At 40.9% G+C, this 19,679-nt stretch overlaps 1 protein-coding gene across 1 annotated transcript; it reads right to left on the bottom strand.

Annotated features, from left to right (window-relative positions):
- Window positions 1-271: 271 nt before the first annotated feature.
- LOC139736371 (homeobox protein aristaless-like 4) lies at window positions 272-19,336 on the bottom strand. Its single transcript, XM_071647126.1, has 3 exons — window positions 18,902-19,336; window positions 1,384-1,521; window positions 272-733 (listed from the first exon to the last, which is right to left on the bottom strand). The coding sequence occupies exons 1-3, from the start codon at window positions 19,334-19,336 to the stop codon at window positions 272-274; spliced, it is 1,035 nt and encodes a 344-aa protein (XP_071503227.1).
- Between the last annotated feature and the right edge of the window lie 343 nt (window positions 19,337-19,679).

The raw sequence follows: 19,679 nt of genomic DNA, 5'->3' as shown, positions 1-19,679 counted from the left end.
ATAACAGATGCTGAGGTTTTCTGGTAACAGCTCTCGTTAACTTAATACTTCTTCATTCTTGGCATAGTATGTCTTGCAACAACTTTTGCAAGCGATGCAGGTCAGCTGTCGTACACAGCAAGGAAGTTTTATTTTTCCCCCTCTGTACCTGAATTTTGCGGTAACAACGATTTACATCAATGATTATCGATGGCCGTGCCGTTGGTTACTCAGACAAAATGACGTCGTAGGCAGGGATCAGTGACGTCACGAGTTCTCAAGCGCGTCCGATTTAGGAATACGCACCGATCATTCCCATTGCGAAGTTGTGCTCCTTGGCTTTGAGGCGCAACGCAGCGATACTGTTGGTGCGTCGTTCCGTCTCTACGTGGTCTACGCCCGTCGACGCCATCATCGTTGAGTGACCCGGAAGTGATGTAGGTATACCGGGAGATGTCTGACCAGAGTAGAGTCCTGCCGCAGCGGCGGCAGCGGCGGCTGCGGACGGCGACTGCCCATGCGCGTGGTTCGAAGTTTGATTCGTCATTGCCTTTAGGCCGAAGTCTGAAGGCATGGAGTGCATGCCCATGTAGCTCGGCATGTTGGAATTGGGCGCCATGCAGGACGAAGTGAGTTGGCTAGCTGTGCCCTGGACAGGCCAGTTCTGCATGGAATTTGGCGTAGAGTTGAGGGACTGCAGCCCAGCCCCAAAATTCCCCAGCTGGGCTGTGTTCCATGCACTTGATCCGGTCATCTGCAATCAAAATTTGAACAACGACATTAAAATACATCTTTAAGTTCAGGTCTAGTCGAGCCGTTAGGACTCTGCAACTTCATTATCTTAATCATGAACCAACGCTTATTTCTTCCCTTTAAAATCGTAAACATCCGCTTCCACAAGTACGTCTATAAATCAATCTTCACTATAACACTATCTTACCCTGTGGTATCAGTGACTGCAATGACAAACTATGAATCGGAACACGTGATAAAATATCATGCTTTACTCTCTCAGGCCCGAATTCACGAAGGTGGTACAAATGAAACCATGGTTTAAACCATGAACAAAAACCATGGAGCGCCAAGTGTCGCATGGAATATTTCGTTAAGAAATCAGTCATTTGGTCGATGAAATGATTATTTTGTAATGAAATGACAACATTTTGTGATTAAATGAACATTTCGTCCATGAAATGATAATTTCGTTAACGAAACGGTCATTGTGTCGACGAAATGACCAATTTCGTAACGAAATATTCCGTGCGACACTTGGTGCTCCATGGTTTTTGTCCATGGTTTAAACCATAGTTTCATTTGTACTATCTTCGTGAATTCGGGCCTCAATGTCTAATCGTATTATATCGACCGAATAGCGTAGATATTCTAATTTCTTTGTTTGCTTACGTTCATTGGTCCATAGGCGTCCGGACGGGGTGCAATAGGCATCTCGTAGGGGGCTCCCCCAGCCATAGCTCGCATTGTGTTGAACTGACCGAACCGCTCTCGCTTTCTCCACTTGGCTCGTCGATTCTGGAACCAAACCTACATGAACAGAAAAGCCAACAACAGGTTACTTAGACAGGGCTATGAACACACCGTCACGGGGTTATTCACATTTCACTGGTTGCTCTACTCTCTTTCACAAAAACCCCCACAGCATATCTTGTTTATCAACAACTCCACTCCATGTTACAGATCTATAAAGGGATTGCTGTGACACAATAAAAAATATGCGAAAGTTTCCTTGAGACAAACGAGGGAAATCGTGGATTTATAAAGTTCGAAGAATTTTAAACTCAGTTATGTTTGTAACAATTGGATGAGACAATGTCATTAACTCACTTTGTCACTCATCACCATAATATGTCACACACAAATACATCATTAATACATTATACAAAATTGCACTTGTCAGTGGCTGCTTCAAGATATTTATTGCATGCTAAATTATTTCAACCAAAGAAATGTTAATGTCGAATTCATTTGAGAAATGAATGTCTCAAAAAAATCTGTGTGGAAGCAAAATTCATGAAAGTGAAGCAATGAAATTGTTCCACCTAACTTGTTTTAGGACATTTTGGTGAAAGCATGTAGAATTTGAAAATTCATGACGTTGCATGATGTTTCGTCCGATATTAATGAGTTTTAATGTTCTGTTCGGTGATATTATATGACCATTCCATTATCACAGTATTCAACTTGAACATAGAGTGGATTTTCTCTTTAACGTTCCCGACGCAAAGATGGAGAGGGGGATACTCTTGAAAACACCATACATCATAAATTTCCTCCTTGTATAACTATGTATTTCACTTCAAAATACTATATGTGCCTTTAAATTTTACAACTGTGGAAAAAGGGGCAGGGAACATGAATGTTCATTCTAACTTTGCTCCATGCATTCTTTTGGACCATTTTTTTTTTTTATTCCGTCAATACAGCACCTTTACATGAATCCTTGACGTCATGCATGCTGAGAGGGCAAAAGACACCTGTGTAGCAATTTCTGCCCGATTTTCTAAAACTTTTTTTTTAAAGTATGAATTCGCATAGATCTCCGCGCCCTTCAGCACATCGTGAGATATTGAGTGCACGTAATGTTACTTGGTTTTACTATAGCATCGTCTGACAGTGGATAAGTTTTCACATGGCGTCTTTTTCCCATTCATCGGAAACTGGTAATGATACGGGAGCTCAAATCGCAAGTTAAGTACAAATTTTGATTCGATTAAGACATCGTTACTCTCCACCCGGCTGTTTTCATCCGTTATGATCGGCCCCACACACCAAAGCCAGTTTATCAAAACATTCCCCGACGTGCAATATTCGTTGTGTTAACCCGGCTTAAATTGAATCCCCCATTCTCTTGCTATCAGGAACGGCGAGTACGTCTCCCATATCAATTTAGATTCTATGGCTGTCACTTTGAGTAGCAGTGGGTGTATTTTTGCAGGCAAATGACCTGTGAGAGTTCAGATTGTTGTGCTCCCGTAGCACAATAGGTAATATCTACGATTTGCAGTTGCATTCGTCGCAGATTTGATTGATCTAACGCGCATCCGAATGGACTTTGTCGCATGCCAACGAAACTGGTCCGCCTCGCTTTCCCACAGCGTGCGCATCGCCGCTCCGTTTCAAGGCCTGCGCGCCGAATCGAACGTGACAGCAGGGGTCATGCTGACTATGACCCACCGGGTCCGCGTCGGGCTGGGTAACCCGAGCCGGTGCGGTGATGCGAGCTTTCGAAGGCATCACGGACGGGAACGCGAGCCGAGTATGTGATGTCACGTAGGGAATAGTGTTCCACCCATAACAACAAACAGACACAAACTCGTGTTCTACAAATAAATATGCACTTTGAGGTGACTCTTTATGATTGGTATTGATGCCGACAAAAAATGGTTGGTGTTTTCGTCTTCAGGCTCTCGCTCGATATCAAATCCAAGGACACAACCTTTTTCTTTTTACCACAAACGTTCCTCACTACGCGAACATACCATCATAACATGTCTTGGAGAGTCATTTCTCTCATTTCAAAGTATACCCTCTTCCCTGGGTTACATGAATGCATGTACAATACCTGTATATTCATCATTCTGGTCTGGTCTGCTCATTCTAATTTCTATCAAGTTCTTGAATTATTAATGGCGTCACGTGGACCCATCATGTTACTCTTGCGGTATATTAACCTTTCCCTTTCCTTCCTCTTAGGCACAACAGGATTTAAAGACTGATTATTAAATACATATATTTTTTTTCCGTATACCTCACACTCATAATACATACACACACACACACACACACACACACACACACACAAATATAATAGCCTATACCAACATGGCCTATACACAACGCCTGTTAGACTCTTATTTGCGCTACATTATGACCATCTAATGCTTGTTGCACTACCAACAGACAAACAACACTGAGTATGTCGAATGTATATTATTAATATTTAAGTACTTAGTACACTGTATCTCGAATTAAGCTGACAGTTGCATGATACGGGTAACCGATAGCATGTTGTAAAGCTACTCGTTAACCACATGAGAATCCTGCAAACTTAACCAAATTTATGCGACTGCATTTCTTCGCGTCATTCCCTATAGTCCTTCAGCATTTCTTACTGAGCAACACTAAGCACGCATATCACGTGGCTATAAAATTACTTACTTTTCTTTCTTTCCTTCTGTCTTTTTTAAATAACAGGTGCATTATTCCCACGCATTCTAATAGAAAAAAAAAATGGATCAAATCGGAAGAATGTTTAAAGATAGGTTTTGAGTAAGAAAATACAATCTCCTGGTCACTTTGCACCAGATCAGGTGTGAATAGAAACCACTATCACCGATAATAGGCAGGCATAATCGAGACAACACTACTGTATCGCCAAGTCCTACACTCTGTGGACCTGGTGGCGTAAACCTTCTGTATCCTTTTCGGCTGACACTCATCCCTGAAAGAGAGACAGCTGACAAAATTCGTGATGTTGAAATTGAAGGAGTCCAGTGGCACAAACCTATGTAAAACCAACCACTTTATTGACGCATATTGTATCTATGGGTGCGATTTTGCCCCCAGAATATCGGAACAAGAGGTGCTGGTTGAGAGAGGACGTTCAAACTGTTCTCACCGTAAGATGACTAAGACACTCACTAAATGCGGAAACACAGCTTTTTTATGCGAAGGTTCACTGCACCCAGTTATCCATGGGGACTGTGATGACAATCATGATGACTGAAATGAAGATGATCACATAGGTAACCATGACAACGAGGATGGTCGACCAGCTCCATCGGAGGATCTGGAGATCGGTGGTACTTTACTGGAGGACACTAGAGAAATATGGAGCCATGTAAGACGGTGGAACGAGATGATGTACAAAGCTTTTTAAAACATAGCGCAAAATCTTGACGATGCAACCTCCTGATGCAGAAAGCACATTATTTCTGGATAAACGTGTCTTACTTCGCCTGCACATATCCAACCAATGACTGGACTTTTTGCTAGAAAATACCAATTACAACCCTTGGTATCTCAACAAAATAACTGAAAAGTCATCCAATAGGCTTTCAGCATCTTTGACGGTCTCGTTTCAAGCCTATTATGGGTTTGGGTGCATATCCCTCGTCGATCAACGTTCGGCATTACACATTCCAGCCTCCGAGTTACATCTTTCCCTTTCCAGTTGTCCATTCATCATTGTAAAGTAAGAGGAATGGATATGGAATATGGCAATTCATAACCAATTCCTTCCTCCCATACGTCATATCTGCGGTGGTGGTCTCATGAAGAACTCTATCACCGATACGACAGTATCGTTATGTTTGTGGCGTCAATTATAAAGCTGTAGAAATGCTAATCGGCTTATTGAAGTCTTCATTGTCATTGAATTGAAGTATAACGGCTTCGTTTCTTTTCACGTGACAGAAGTCTTATCTCTATGAAAGCAAAATTTAGATGGCTTAATTGACTCTCCGCACAATTCATAGCGATTGATGTTTTAGTTATCGTCCACACTTTATTCAAATAATGACGAAAACGTACAAACATAAGATCTTATAGGGTTTCCGATTCTCCCATTTTAGATAACAAGCTTAAAGGGGTTGTATGGTTTTGGTTGAGACCTAATTTCAGGTTTCTAACATTTTTTGGTGAGATAATGAGAAACCTCTAATGAAGTATGAAAGAGCATGTAATTCCATGAGGAATTCAACGTTTATTTGATGAAAATTGGCTGTATCATCCCTTTAAAGGGTGTGTACAGTTCTGGTTGAGGTGAGGATTTAGCTTTTAACGTTTTTCGAGATATTCAGAAAGCACTCTATGAGATGTCAAAGAGCATGCAATTCTAAGGGGTATCAAAAGTTTATTTGATGAAAATCAGTTTTGAAATGGCTGAGATATCCAAAAACAAGGTGAAACAAAGAGATCCTAATTAAAGGCGTGGCCTGTCGCCTTTTATTATTGTCACTTTTTTTTTTGGATATCTCAGCCATTTGAAAAAAACAATTTTTATCAAATAAACGTTGAATCCTTCTTAAAATTATATGCTCTTTCATATTTCATATAAGAGGTTTCTCATTTTCTCACTTAGGAATGTTCAAAACATGAATCCCCATCTCAACCAGTACTGTACTGTCCCTTTAAATTTAGCTCATTAATCGCAAGACCGTCATTACCTTCACCGTGAAGCCGTTACCATGGAAACTCGGTGTTAAATGACAAAACACAAAATATCTTAAGCATGTGAAAAAGACAACTTATCTGCAACAACGGAACAACAGAACACTGAAAAACATTTCCTCGTTCTGTGTTGTTCGTATTGTTTTGGCTACTATACTAGATCAAAATACTTGACCTAATGAGCAAAGTCCACTGGTCCCAGAAATCTCTGTATTTCTTGTAAGGCCTATCATCTTCTATTTCACCAAGTGAATTAGGGTGCTCATAATATCAAGATTCAAAGGTGTCTAGAGGAAAACACTCTGGCTCTCAAAAACAATTCAAGTACAATCCTGCACAGAGATGATCAATTTTCACGACTATGATATCATCTAACACAAGATTGACTAACCATTTTCGTTGTTAGAATCATTAACATCAGAGATAATATCGCCAGCGTATCTAAATTTAGCAAATGTTAAAGCAGATCTACCTAGGATACGTCTCATCGACTGGATTATGATATTCAAGCTACAACTGACTACAACGATCAACCAAAATTTGCTTCTATATGTCAATATCATACTGATCGTTATCTCATATCCGATATTACTTTTTCAGTAAGAACAAATCGTCTACAGTACTACTTCTAGAAGACATAAATGGCTTGGCATATACCCGTGTGGAGTTTCGTAAACTTTCTTTCCAGTTGTTATTTACGGTGGGGAGTGACGGAAACAGGTGGAGTCTGTGATGACATACGGCACAGTTTTAATGACGCGACCCGTGGGAGTCTAACTAGGATTAAGATTGTTTTCAAACAGGCGCTGAATTCTGTTTTCGAAAATTAGATTTAAGGCCAGTGACCCTCTCTCTAGAACTGTCAGAAGATCAAAATCTCTTTTCATGTTAGCCGAAGAGTCTATGATCGCTTAGTAAAATATTATCGGAAAAATGTTAACGTTGGTTATCCTTCTATACCAGTAATATAAACTGCTATCTACTCTACGTAACAGATGTATTCACGTGGTATCCACAAAAGTTCCTGAAATATCATCATGAATCATCAACATCATAATCCGATCAGAATTTACAACAAACTCGCCACCAGTCTATCTACGAAGCAATGGACCGCCGAGAGGGGTCGCTATTGCACTTCTATTCTCCGCGGACCGTAATCAAACAACGGTCGTGTGGGGTTGACACACTTGCTCTTCCATGTTTGTACCAGTTCATGGTTCACAAGGCATCCACACGGATGAAAATTCTTCTGATACCACCCCACCCCCGTTTCAACAAATTATTGGTACATCATCAGTGTATTACGTTGTACGCAAAATTGTTGTTGACGTCATCGTGGGACTTACCCCAATAGCCGTGTTAATGGCATGTGCGGTAATACCATGCCCGAACTTTCACAATTATTGCGGCACGTCAAACATCAAGCTTCTTCATGCTATTTATCTTACTTCAGACATCGCAGTTTGAGTAAGTAATGCATTAATACACGCACACGCATCACGACCAGCAGTGATTAGAAGTGACTGAGGACAACCAGTTTAAGCCTCTCAGCACCAACAACTCGTGATGCCATCGACAATGCACGAAAAAGAAAAAGAAAAAGAAAACTGTCGATGATATTCACAGCGTTAATGTGTTGAAACAGGGAGTTGGGAGAGGGAGCCCTCTCCCATTTCCCTGGTTGAAATGATCTTATCTTCAAGCAACCGACGTATCAAATAATTGAGGACACTCTGAATGTGAAACTCTAGGCGTATTGGGTTAAGTGTAGGAGACGAAGACCAAAGAAAAAGCAAAAATAAAAGATGGAAGAAAGAAGAATATGAATTGAATGAGGAGAGGTCGGCGCGGCGAAGAAGATAATGAAGCAGCAGCGGCAGAAGTAGTAGAAGTAGTGCCAGTAGTGTGGTAGTAGTAGTAGTAGTAGTAGTAGTAGTAGTAGTAGTAGAAGTAGTAGTAGCAGTAGTAGTAGTAGTAGTAGCGGTAGTAGTAGCAGTAGTAGTAGTAGTAGCGGTAGTAGTAGTAGTAGTAGTAGTAGTTATAGTAGTAGTAGTAGTAGTAGTAGTAGTAGTAGTAGTAGAAGTAGTAGTAGCAGTAGTAGTAGTAGTAGTAGTAGCGGTAGTAGTAGCAGTAGTAGTAGTAGTAGCGGTAGTAGTAGTAGTAGTAGTAGTAGTTATAGTAGTAGTAGTAGTAGTAGTAGTAGTAGTAGTAGTAGAAGTAGTACTAGTACTAGTAAATAATCGATTCGAAGTGAGGCTCACAATCATTGAAAAATGCTAGTAGATTCTTGTACAGTTTTCAGTAACACCTTTTTCAAAATACCTTCAGAATGTTTGAGCACGGGGCTACTAAACATATTTAGTAGCTCCATGGTTTGAGTCAGAAACGACGGCATCACCAACCCTCTCAGCATAGTTTGGGTGTGTCATATGAACAGTTTTTATTTTATATTCGGAACAGTATTTCTGTTTCTGCACTATATTTGGTAATAGACAATTTCTATGCAGACGTTCTGAGCTCGCTGTCTCACAATACCGATTACGTTCATCTGTTTCACCCGTGGTCATGCCAAGGAGACATCAAACTATGTGATACCTCCTCGGTCATCCATACATCAGCTCCACTCATATTCAATGTATTCTCTCATCTTCCCAAGATTTCGAGCATCCTTCATTTACTTCGGCCTTCAAGGATTTATTTACGCCTTGTTATCGTACACTCTCTCTGCAAACCTGTTTTCGTTTACTGCACTTCATCCCAAACACGGCGAACTTTGGAAACTCGGCCTATGAATGGCAGATGGAGTTTACCATCTGACTCTAATTTATCAGTGGCCTTGAACGAGCGTTTCTGTACTTTTCGGCATATTTGTGTCAATTCCATTTCTCTGGACGATGGCATAGTAGGAAGGGCCATGTGATGAATCGGCTGACTGATGATAAACTTTACTGGAGCCGAAGGAAATGTCTAGCTAATTGACATGTTATTGTTTGTATGTCTGTTTGTTTAATTTGAGTAGAATATTTGAAAAAAATACTCTTAGTGGTAGTACCTTGTAGATATCGTTAAATAGGAGTGAAGGGAACTGTTAGGATCACTGGGCAGAGAAATTTGGTCCCATTCCGTTGGTTGGGTACAGGTGTATTGGAATGAGTGATGCTGAAAACTGGAAGGGGAACAATAAGCCCGTCATGATCACATAGCACGGTGGAACCGGGACATCGTCTTGAGACAAAGAGAAAGGAACATTCACCTGTCTGTCACTTGATTCCGAACATGCGACAAAGATGTTGCCTGAGCAGATGGAAAATGTTACGTGCGAATTTCACGGTGAATTTCCCGCCAATTCCTTCCGCTACTTAGTGAAGGGAAAACATAACGAGTCTTGTACCGCAATGGGACAGCAATTCAACGTGTCAGTCAACGCACGACACGAAAGCTCTTCACGGCCCTACCACCACAGTAGTAAAGCTTGATACCCTCTCCCTGCCCGGAGATTCCCGCCCGAGCCGCGCGGCGTAGAGTACCCGAGCGGATCCGTTGCTTGGTTTCCATGGTATGTGGAACAATCGTCTGAGGCGGTGCTCGTGGTGAGGGCAACCGCGAGCGCTGAAACAAATTCAGGGAAATCTCTTTTTGCTTTCAAGTGATGTATGTGACTTATGGGTGGCGGATGATAGAGACGCTCGGCGATTTGAAGTGATTTGTCAAAGTTAAGATGCGCTAGCCAAGTGTTAAAAGCCGGCAAACACACCATTAGGCTAATTCAATTGTTATTGATTGAAAGCTATCACTGACAGCATGAGCACTCATGAGTTGATTTGAAAGGTACCAGGAGGCACCAATCTCATCCTTAATAGCATGGAGGGAGGGAAAGAGAGACAAACGAAGATGGTTATAGAAGGAGAAGGGGATTACATGTAGAAAGATAGAGACAAGGAAGAAAAATAAAGTACAATAACTATGATTATAATTCGTCTTCTACCAAGAAAAATAGGTGTTTCCTCCTCAGATTATTGAAGTACTGATCGCTCTGGCAATTATCTATTTTCATGGAACGAAGAATACGGTATCCAAGGAAAACATGATGATTGTATAAACGAACAGCAAACAATACGGAGTCATGCTTGATGTATAGATGATGTACAGAACGGCAAATCACATATCAGTCCAATGAAGCAGAGATAGAGACAGCATCCACACATACAACTCATCTCGGCTGCTATTCTCCTCCATATCAAAGGAACTAAACAAGCACACTCACACGCACACGCACAAACGCACACACGCATACAAACACAAGCACACACAGAAACATGAATAAAAAATAAGTGTATTTAGGCTGGTGATTGTTTCGCGAGCCATATACAAATATCACACACAACCCCCCCCCCCCCCAAAAAAAAAAAAAACAAAAACAAAACAAAAACAAAAACAAAAACAACAGGCATGCATTTCGTGTTTGTGTAGGATATGTGAAAAATAATTACATAGGGCCTACATGCAAAATATGCTGGCAGTGACTACCTTGTCTCGCCGCTGGTAAGGACTGGATAAGTTTTCCTAAGGAGGTATGCACCTTTTGGTTTTTCCCTTCATCACTGTCCATAACATAGACGACAGCAAAAAATAAACTAGTTTCTGAAAACTCGTGAGAGCATTAAGCATCGTATCGCTTCTGCTGAAATGTGAATGGTTTGAAACGTTTTGGGCACTGGAACTATCAGACTGGGAACTATTGCCATAGGGATCAGTAATGATCGATATTACATTCAAAACTTATTCCGTTGCGTGAAAGAAAAATAGATGGTCTGAAGGATGGAAGAAAAAAAACCCAGCAACTATGATTTAAATGGGAAAAAACCTGCAGGAACAGTAGTCTGATTAATGTGTCATGATTATCAAAACACACAGGTTCTTCAAGAGCGTGGCGGTGGAAGCAAATATGTAATGCACTCATAATGGCCTCTGAGGCTTGTACTGACAGACGAGGAGAGGAAAGAAATCGAATCAATTAACAGCAAATAGCTCCGTTGTTGGTCACCGCGATATTTTGTTTTCATGATTTTTCTCTTTTTTTTTGGGTTCATGGATCTTTGGTAAGGCTTTGTACTACTCCAAACTTCATTCTGTCACTCTTTATTTCCATATTTTTTCAAGTTTCTTTTATCTATTTTCCATCTTTTTTATTTCTTCGACAGGGAGCTAATTATACCACGAACGGTAATTGTTGAAATTCCTCAGTACCATGATGAAGAGATCAGAAACGCAAAGCACCAATCCATTTACTGAACTCGTTATACGGTGAGTATACGCTCAGTATTTCATATCAGGGTATTTAAGATGAATATATATACATACATATATATATATATATATATATATATATATATATATATATATATATATATATAATACTTTTAATACTTATAATGTAATCCCGTAATAAAGTCTTTTGCTGCTTTAAGTAACGTATTGTTCCACAACGAGTCCTGTTAAAAATCAAAACACAACCTGAGCTGCATGGTCCTAGGTGTATTTCATTTTGTGTAAGGAAGAATGTATTGACTCCTCCCCTCCCCCAAAAAACAAACATGATGTACGAAATCTTTTTTTTATTATTTTTTATTTATTTATTTTTTTACTGTTGACATTAGTGTTTGAGGAAGCCAATCTGGAAATGGTTTGCTGGCGTGGTGATATTTGTTCAGGATTGTCAAGTTAGTGACATTGTAATTTTCATAACGAAAGTATATGCTTCAGTGTGTCTTCATCCAATCAAACATCGCCTTACAGCGTACATTTTAGTGAGCAAAGTTAAAACCTGTGTGTGTGTTTTTATATCAGCCGGAAGGATGTTAAACATTGTTATAAACTCATCTTTGTGTTCATATGGTTCTTTTTAAGTCACTACCAAGCTTCGGATGCGATCTGCACTTCCTTTCGCCATGTGATAACATCGAGAAGCCAGTGCTTTCGTGAGGATGCGGGGATTTCTTGCTTTGTTGACAATTCGGCCTCAAACCATCTTTTCATAACAACCACGCAGATATCGGCTTTGGCCTAATCAGAGCTTGGCACGATTTTCAACAAACGATGGACGGAGCGAACGGAGATGTCATGCCGAAAAGTGTTTGGCTTCAACGATAGTACACGATGGTAATCAAGATAAGAACGTACAAAACACTCCACAGCACAGCAGCACACATGTCCCACGGAAGACCAGATAAACTTGTCAAGCGGCAGAGCACACTGAATGGGGAATAGAGGAGGCAGGAAGAACAAAACAACATTTCAAAACGAATGGAGAACGGAGTAAGATAGGGAGTGGTTCACAAAGCTAGTCAAGTCATGAACCATTTTTGTTATTGTTATTTTCTTTAAAAGTTGACATCCATGCTTTCCATGATAGTTACGCTTGGTGACCGACAAGAGTTGCTACACCCATTGGAAAACCTAGCTGCCTTTTCCTCCCCACTTTTGCCCTTCGGGTGTATCTTACCCTTGTAATTAGTCGAGCTTGTCTTAATTTATCTCACGACACTTCGCCTAATTGGAGTCGCGCGCTGCAAACAATGACCAATTAGTCCGGGAAAAGGCGGGGTCCATATTTTACTCGTTTCCTCCAGTGACCGGAAGGAAGTTCTTCAAGAGAGTGGCATAAACATGACACGTCATCCCTCTTGTTTTATTTTGGCTTGAGAAGACGATATAGAGAGACATCGTACACAGTGTAAGATCCAAAGAACGGAGGAGCCGTGGTGGAATGGCATTAAGAACATTCAACTACTTAGTATCACAGCTGTACTCGGAAGTCTCTGTTAACATAAGTGTCTGACATTCCCTGCGGTTACTGTTCATGTCTTGTTGATAAATATCATCTCAACATAATTAATCTCATTTTTAGCTCAAAACAAACGTGTACAGGCTCAGTACACTACAATACTTTTTTTAATGTTTCAATTTGGCTACACGGGCCGCGCTTTCTTCTGTTTTTAATTTTATTAAAGGGAGGCTTCGCTAGGTAGCTTTTTTGTTTTGTTTTGTTTTGTTTTGTTTTTGTTTTGTTTTGTTTTTTTTTTTGGGGGGGGGGGTTGGATGGGGGTAGTGCTCTCGGAAAGGCAAGGTTCAATGGGTCACCCCCCTTTTATTTTTATTTTTTTAGTTTGTGCAAGTGAAATAAAGGTCTTTACGGCAAGTTTGACCGTATCACATGACGCCATTTGTGTTTGTTTATGTACACACACACACACACACATATAGTACAATATATACATATCTATAATAGATCAACCTGTATAACGACTTAACAATTTGATAAGCAAAATGAAAACAATGACGACCAAAAGGAATATGTTATGCTCCTATCATCTAAGATTTTTACCTTTCTGTGTTTTCACAAAAAGGGGCACGATTCGTGACTAAACGTGATCAAAGCAATACCCCTCAATGCATGGTAGCTAAGAATCCACGATATACAGTTCGTTGCGATGCCATGTGACATTTTGCTGTCTTTTTCTTGCACATATCAACAAATCCGACAGCAATGACGACGGCTGAGATATGAGAAGGGGAGTTGCACACCAAACTAATCACGCGAGTAATTAAAAACTGTCTGGTTGGTTGTTTGGGGAAGCGGCACGCGCGGACATCCAATAAACAGATGTGCAGGGAAGATGCGGGAGGAAGATAAGATAATAGAAGCACGTGCCTTGAACTAGACTATTAAATAGCCGCATTTGATGAGAGCAAAACTTTTTCGTATGGCGAGACTGTACAGCCACAAGGTAGATGGTGGAGGGCATATACCTCTTTCACGTCCTACAGACTTTCTGAGCTTTTTGTACAGGCAATTAAACATTTTCGTGACTATCAGCATGAAAATACCACCGTGAGACAGATGAAGCACAAAGGGATGCAGGAGCTCGGGCTGACCGCATCCGACATATAGGCCTACCTGTGTTTTCATTGGTAGTTTTTGGTGACTTGAAGTTCGTTACTATGAGGACCGATCTTCCCCAGACTCTACCGAAAGTATATTCTATTTTGTTACCATAATTATAAAAATCCAATGCACACCTTGACACAACTAAATCCTATCCATGGCATGAATTCCGGAATACTTCGTCTGGTATATCGCATTTTAGTTTCCTATTCGCAAACACCTCTCGCTTATTCACAAACAAGCTTTAATGAAATTCGTCCCGTCTAACACAGCACCGTAATATCACAGAAGCCTTATCACCTGTAATGGTTACCAGCAAGTTTAAACGCTTGCAAAACACACATATATACACAAATGCACAAACATTTCGTCGCAACTAATTCCAATAGTAGATACTCCATTACAAAAACATGTGAAACTGTATTATTCCGTAACATTCATTTCAGTCCAATTTGACGAAAAGTCTACCATTATATCCTTATGAATAAACGTCATCAATTAAGTCATCTTGAACGTGGTATGGGATTGCAATGAAACAATCACTTCATAGTGAGATATTGATAAGTAATTGAAAAGTTATTTTTGACTATGATTATCAAGAAGGTCTACATTTCTTGTCGCTGGCAGCGTTTTACAGTTGTTTGAACACGTACTCTATAGTGATTGATCGAACAAGCCATTGATGCGGTGTATTTACTACAAAAGTGGGCACATACACCAGGCACAGCTTTGTTTAATCCTACATGCGTTGGCAATCGTTATTGACTGTCAAGGAATGGCGGAGTTCGTGATTTCCCCTTCACTTGAAAATACGGACAACATAGATTATCACGAAGTAAAACAAAAACAAAACAACGAACACAAAACAACGAAATAAATCGAAGACCACCCTCCTGCACTGCGTGTGTTATTCTGAGTATCTCTAAGCTCTGAATCACGGAGTTGTCTGGCGTGGGCCAACAAGTGCAGCTAATTGGGATTGACAACTGACAATACTCGTCAATTTCTACGGATCATCTCGTTTTATCTCCAGACTTCTGACCTCGACGCAGGTTACACATTCACGGGCGACGACGGCCTCCGGGACCTTTGAGGGAGTCGCATCCCAAGCATCGCAGCCCTAGTGGCCACCATCCCCCGTCTACCCCACCCTAACCCTCCTTCCTACTTTTGCCAAACGGGAACGTAAACCATAATACTATTAATACACTTTGTCTCATAAATGTCCTTATATCTTATACAAATTTTTGTGTTTCAAAGCAATTCCCTGTTTAAAAAGTCGATGATGAGGAAAACAATGAGCATGCGTCCTCGTCTTTGGGATATCTAATATTCTATAGCAATTGGCTTGATTTAATATATATTAATGAATGAATGAATGAATGAATGAATAGATGAATAAAAATACATAAATAAATAAATAGACAAATACATACATACATACATACATAAAATCAAACCCAAACAATAATAATAAAAAAAAACCCATATCCATCTTTATAAGATGTAGACTCATCTAAACGTCATAATCTCGACGAGATTTTGGGATATCTTTTGATCTATCTTTGAGCTCTATAGTGATTGATCAAACAAGCCATTGATGCGGCATCTCTGGCATACACTGTATCTGCTAGGGCGCATTGAAAGACCAAAATTCCAACTTTCATCTCAACAAACTAAACATTTCCTTTTCGGCCATAAGGAATACTGGTACTAGTATTCCCTTTCTCTTTTATAGATACACACATGTACACACCCATACAAACACACCCACCCAAACACACCCAGGCGTATATTAACAGTGAAAATCAGATACACACTGGAACGTTTGTCCCACGCAGTCCACCCTCAGTCACAAGCAAACAAGGAATATGTGCGATTTCACATTTTGTGTGTGTGTGTGTGTCGACTTCCTGCAACCTATATCAAGTTGATTCGTTTCAGTTAATTGAAATCCACGTGTAATTAAAAGAAAATCAACTCCGTGACTAAGCTGAGCGGGAATTCATTGATATATATCATCATCTTCTCCAATATGCATATTGTGACCGATAACTATATTTCCGCGGAATGATAATGATAAATTTGAGAACTATGATGATAATTCGCCAAAACAAAAGAAGTCTGTTGATTCCAGATTGTTATTCACTCTGCCATTGTGGTCTACAGTCAAATATTAAAAAGGATCATGATAGTTTCATACAGAGTCAAACGAAGGCTCTGTTACGTACAGATTCACCCCCACACGATAGCGATGTCACACGTTTCCCGTATGAATTCTAGTACTGTTAGCTGAATCAGTTGTCGAGTCGTGAAGGGTAGAGCTTTGCCAATTGTAATGGACATTATCTCTAAATCGGTGTGTATTGAATGAATAGGATACAAAAATAGCTCGCTGTTCGATCACGGGGTAAATGTAAAGGAAAAGAAATGGAACAAGGATTAAAAGTTGCCATCTGTCACTTTGGGACACACAGCAGTTACGCCACAACGTGATTATAATGACGATGACAGTATTGTAAATGATGATGATGGTGACGACGGTGATGATGACGATGATGATGATAAAGATAGTGATAACGATGTTAGTGACGACGATGGCGATGGTGATGATGATGATGATGATGACGGTGATGATGATGATAGTGATGATGATTGTGATGATGAAGATGATGATACCGATGATGATGATGATGATGATGATGATGATGATATTAAAGTAAAGAAGAAGATGATGATGAAACTGATGATGACCATGATGATGAAGGTTTATGGAGTACTATGTTGGCTATATTTGTCTGCATCTACTACATACGGTATAGAGTAGTATTACAACACCAATATACATTGATGACTACTTACACGATGAACCTTGATACACTTCCATACAACTATGAAAAAGGCCATCATTTTTCTCATGGACCGTGGTGTACTTCAAGTTTAATACTTGCGGGGTTAATGGATATTACGACATGATAAGGATTTGAGAATGTTCACTGTTCGTGAATATCAATCCGTTTTTTTTTTATTATGTCGAGCAATACGAATGTGAAGTAATGAATTTGCAAGTGGTGCTAATTGGTAAAATACTGTAGTACTCTTTGAATACAATATTCCCTTACTTGGATGTTTCGTAGCGCCGGCCCCCACAGCCCGCAATCGTTTTCATTTCTACACTGTAGTCCTGTACCGACTTCCTGGAAACACTGTGTAACCCTAAACTTAACCCTAGCAATCTCACAACATGTTTGAAGTTGACATCTCGTATCAGAATAGTACGAGTTTCACTTTAACCTGTGAAACTTTTTATTACGGGGAGAGGAAACGTAAATATACTTAATTACCTATTCGTTATGTCTCAACATGAAGTTTTTGCAAAAACCGTGATGAAAATGAAGACCAACAAGGCTCATTTATTTCACTTTGCTAATATCTTGTTTCGGAGCATTAAGCTTAAGTTCAAGGGATGGTACAGTATTGGTGGAGATGAGGATTGGGCTTTAAACTTTTTGCGAGATACCAAGAAAACACTTACGATGTAGTACAGAGCATACCATTTTAAGAGGAAATACCATTTTAAGAGAAGTTTATTTGATGAAAATCTGGTTTGGAATGACTGTAACATCCAAAAACAAAGTGAAACAAAGCGATCGTAATAAAGTGTGGGTCCCACACTTTATTACAATCGCTCTTTTTTAGATATCTCAGCCATTTCAAAACCAATTTTCATCAAATAAATGTTGAATTCCTCATAGAATTACATGCTCTTTCATATTTCATAAGAGGCTTCTCATTATCTCACCAAAAGATGTTAGAAACCTGAAATTAGGTCTCAACCAAAACTATACAATCCCTTTAAGCTACAGAAGCAATTCGTTCCTGTACCTCACGTCGATCCGTGATCGGGGTCTCTAGCAAATGACTCGTATTGCCTTTAACTTCGTGCAATTATTTTGGAAGTCCATGGGATGAAGACATGGAGCGGCAAGTAACGCTGATAATAAATAAGCATCCCCTGTCATGTCCCGTTACGCGGACCCGTAAGTCTGGGCACATCAACACGCGGGAACGGCCGGAGCCCGTATCACCGACCTTGGTGGCAGATTTACGGCGCGAACATGTGCCGCAAAAGGGACTGACGGACGGAATGTGCCTCGCCGAACATTAAGGGCATCTTTCGCATGTTCCGACGCAAACCAGTCTTTCTGGTCGCATGCGCTGATGCCCGATGACAACTGGATATCGCACGACCTTCGATGCGGCTAGTCGGCATGGGAGCGAACGACCTTTCGTCGAGTTATTTAAACGTTTCACGACAAGGAGTGATTGTTTTCAACTGCTCGCCAAAGACACGTACCGTTTCCTCTTACACGGAGTGTTATGGCGACATCTGCATGCTACTTGAGAGTGAAACATGCCCCTAAATGACTTGCAACATTCCTTTCAAAGATACTCTAGCTCTAAGTGCCTGGTTGTGTTTGAGGTGGAATTTGATTAGTTTGTCGTAATGGACATTATACGTACTTGATAGGACATCGTGTCATGTCAAGAGAGCGTTATGTCATCTTCGATGAACATTCATAAAACGTAAAGAATCACAACTTGTCCACAAGTGCCTATATCGTATAAGTATGTGATTAATTCATCAGGTATAGGAGGTAAAATAGATTGCCTGTTTAATACCATAGAGGTGGTGTCATCATACACAGCTTACTAATTAGCCCCAGGAAGCACTGCATCTTAAACTTTGATTACAGTCATCAATCCAATGCCTCCCTGTATATTTACCTGTACACGTGCCTCCGTCAGATCACATCGAAGGGCAAGTTGCTCTCTGCAGTACACATCGGGGTAGTGAGTCTTTTGAAACACTTTTTCCATCTCATCCAGCTGATAACTTGTGAATGTCGTTCTATTCCGTCGCTTCTTCCTTTTGGACGCAGCGTCGTCGTTCACCGCCCCGTTCAGAGCGCCTTCGGGTGAACCGTGGTCGCTGAGATCGGTTTTCACCGCGCCTGGACTCGACGCGGTGGGCGACTGCATGGCGGTTAGTCGGCGGTGGGCTTCCTCCATGACTACCCCATGAGCCGCGGCGGCTCGAACCGCGTTGTGTAGGTGGAGCTGACTATTAGTAGTCCCATGCATTGTGGTTGATGTGTGGTCTTTGGCGATCCCGTCTCCTGTAGCGTCTCGTTGCAACAATTTCAAACTCTCGTTTGTCATCCTCGCACCTCTCCAATTCTCCGCCCCTGCCAGGGATCCCGGACTCACGGCGTGGCTTATCTTGGAAGAATCCCCCTCGACCTTCGTGAATTCGGAATTCGTCTGACCGTACTGGTGACGTAATGATGACGTCACACCAAACGATCGAACATTTGTCGCCTCTGATCCAGGGAATCCCTCTCTTGGTGGACGGCTCAGGGAGCGACAATCCTCCAAACCAGCGACTGTTGGTTCAGGGAGCTTGAGGTTGCCTGCTGGCTGAGAGGACTCAAGCTGGAACGAACAAGATAATGGTGATGAACCGCCTCGGAGGCTTGCAACACGTCCGAAATTGTCGGCGGGC

Source organism: Diadema antillarum, unplaced genomic scaffold (assembly GCF_040938485.1).
Source record: "Diadema antillarum isolate AM-2024a unplaced genomic scaffold, OU_Dant_1.0 seq00000641_RagTag, whole genome shotgun sequence".
Classification (NCBI taxonomy): Eukaryota; Metazoa; Echinodermata; class Echinoidea; order Diadematoida; family Diadematidae; genus Diadema; species Diadema antillarum.
The sequence above is the reverse complement of the archived record's forward strand: the minus strand, read 5'-3'. Positions and strand labels throughout refer to the sequence as shown.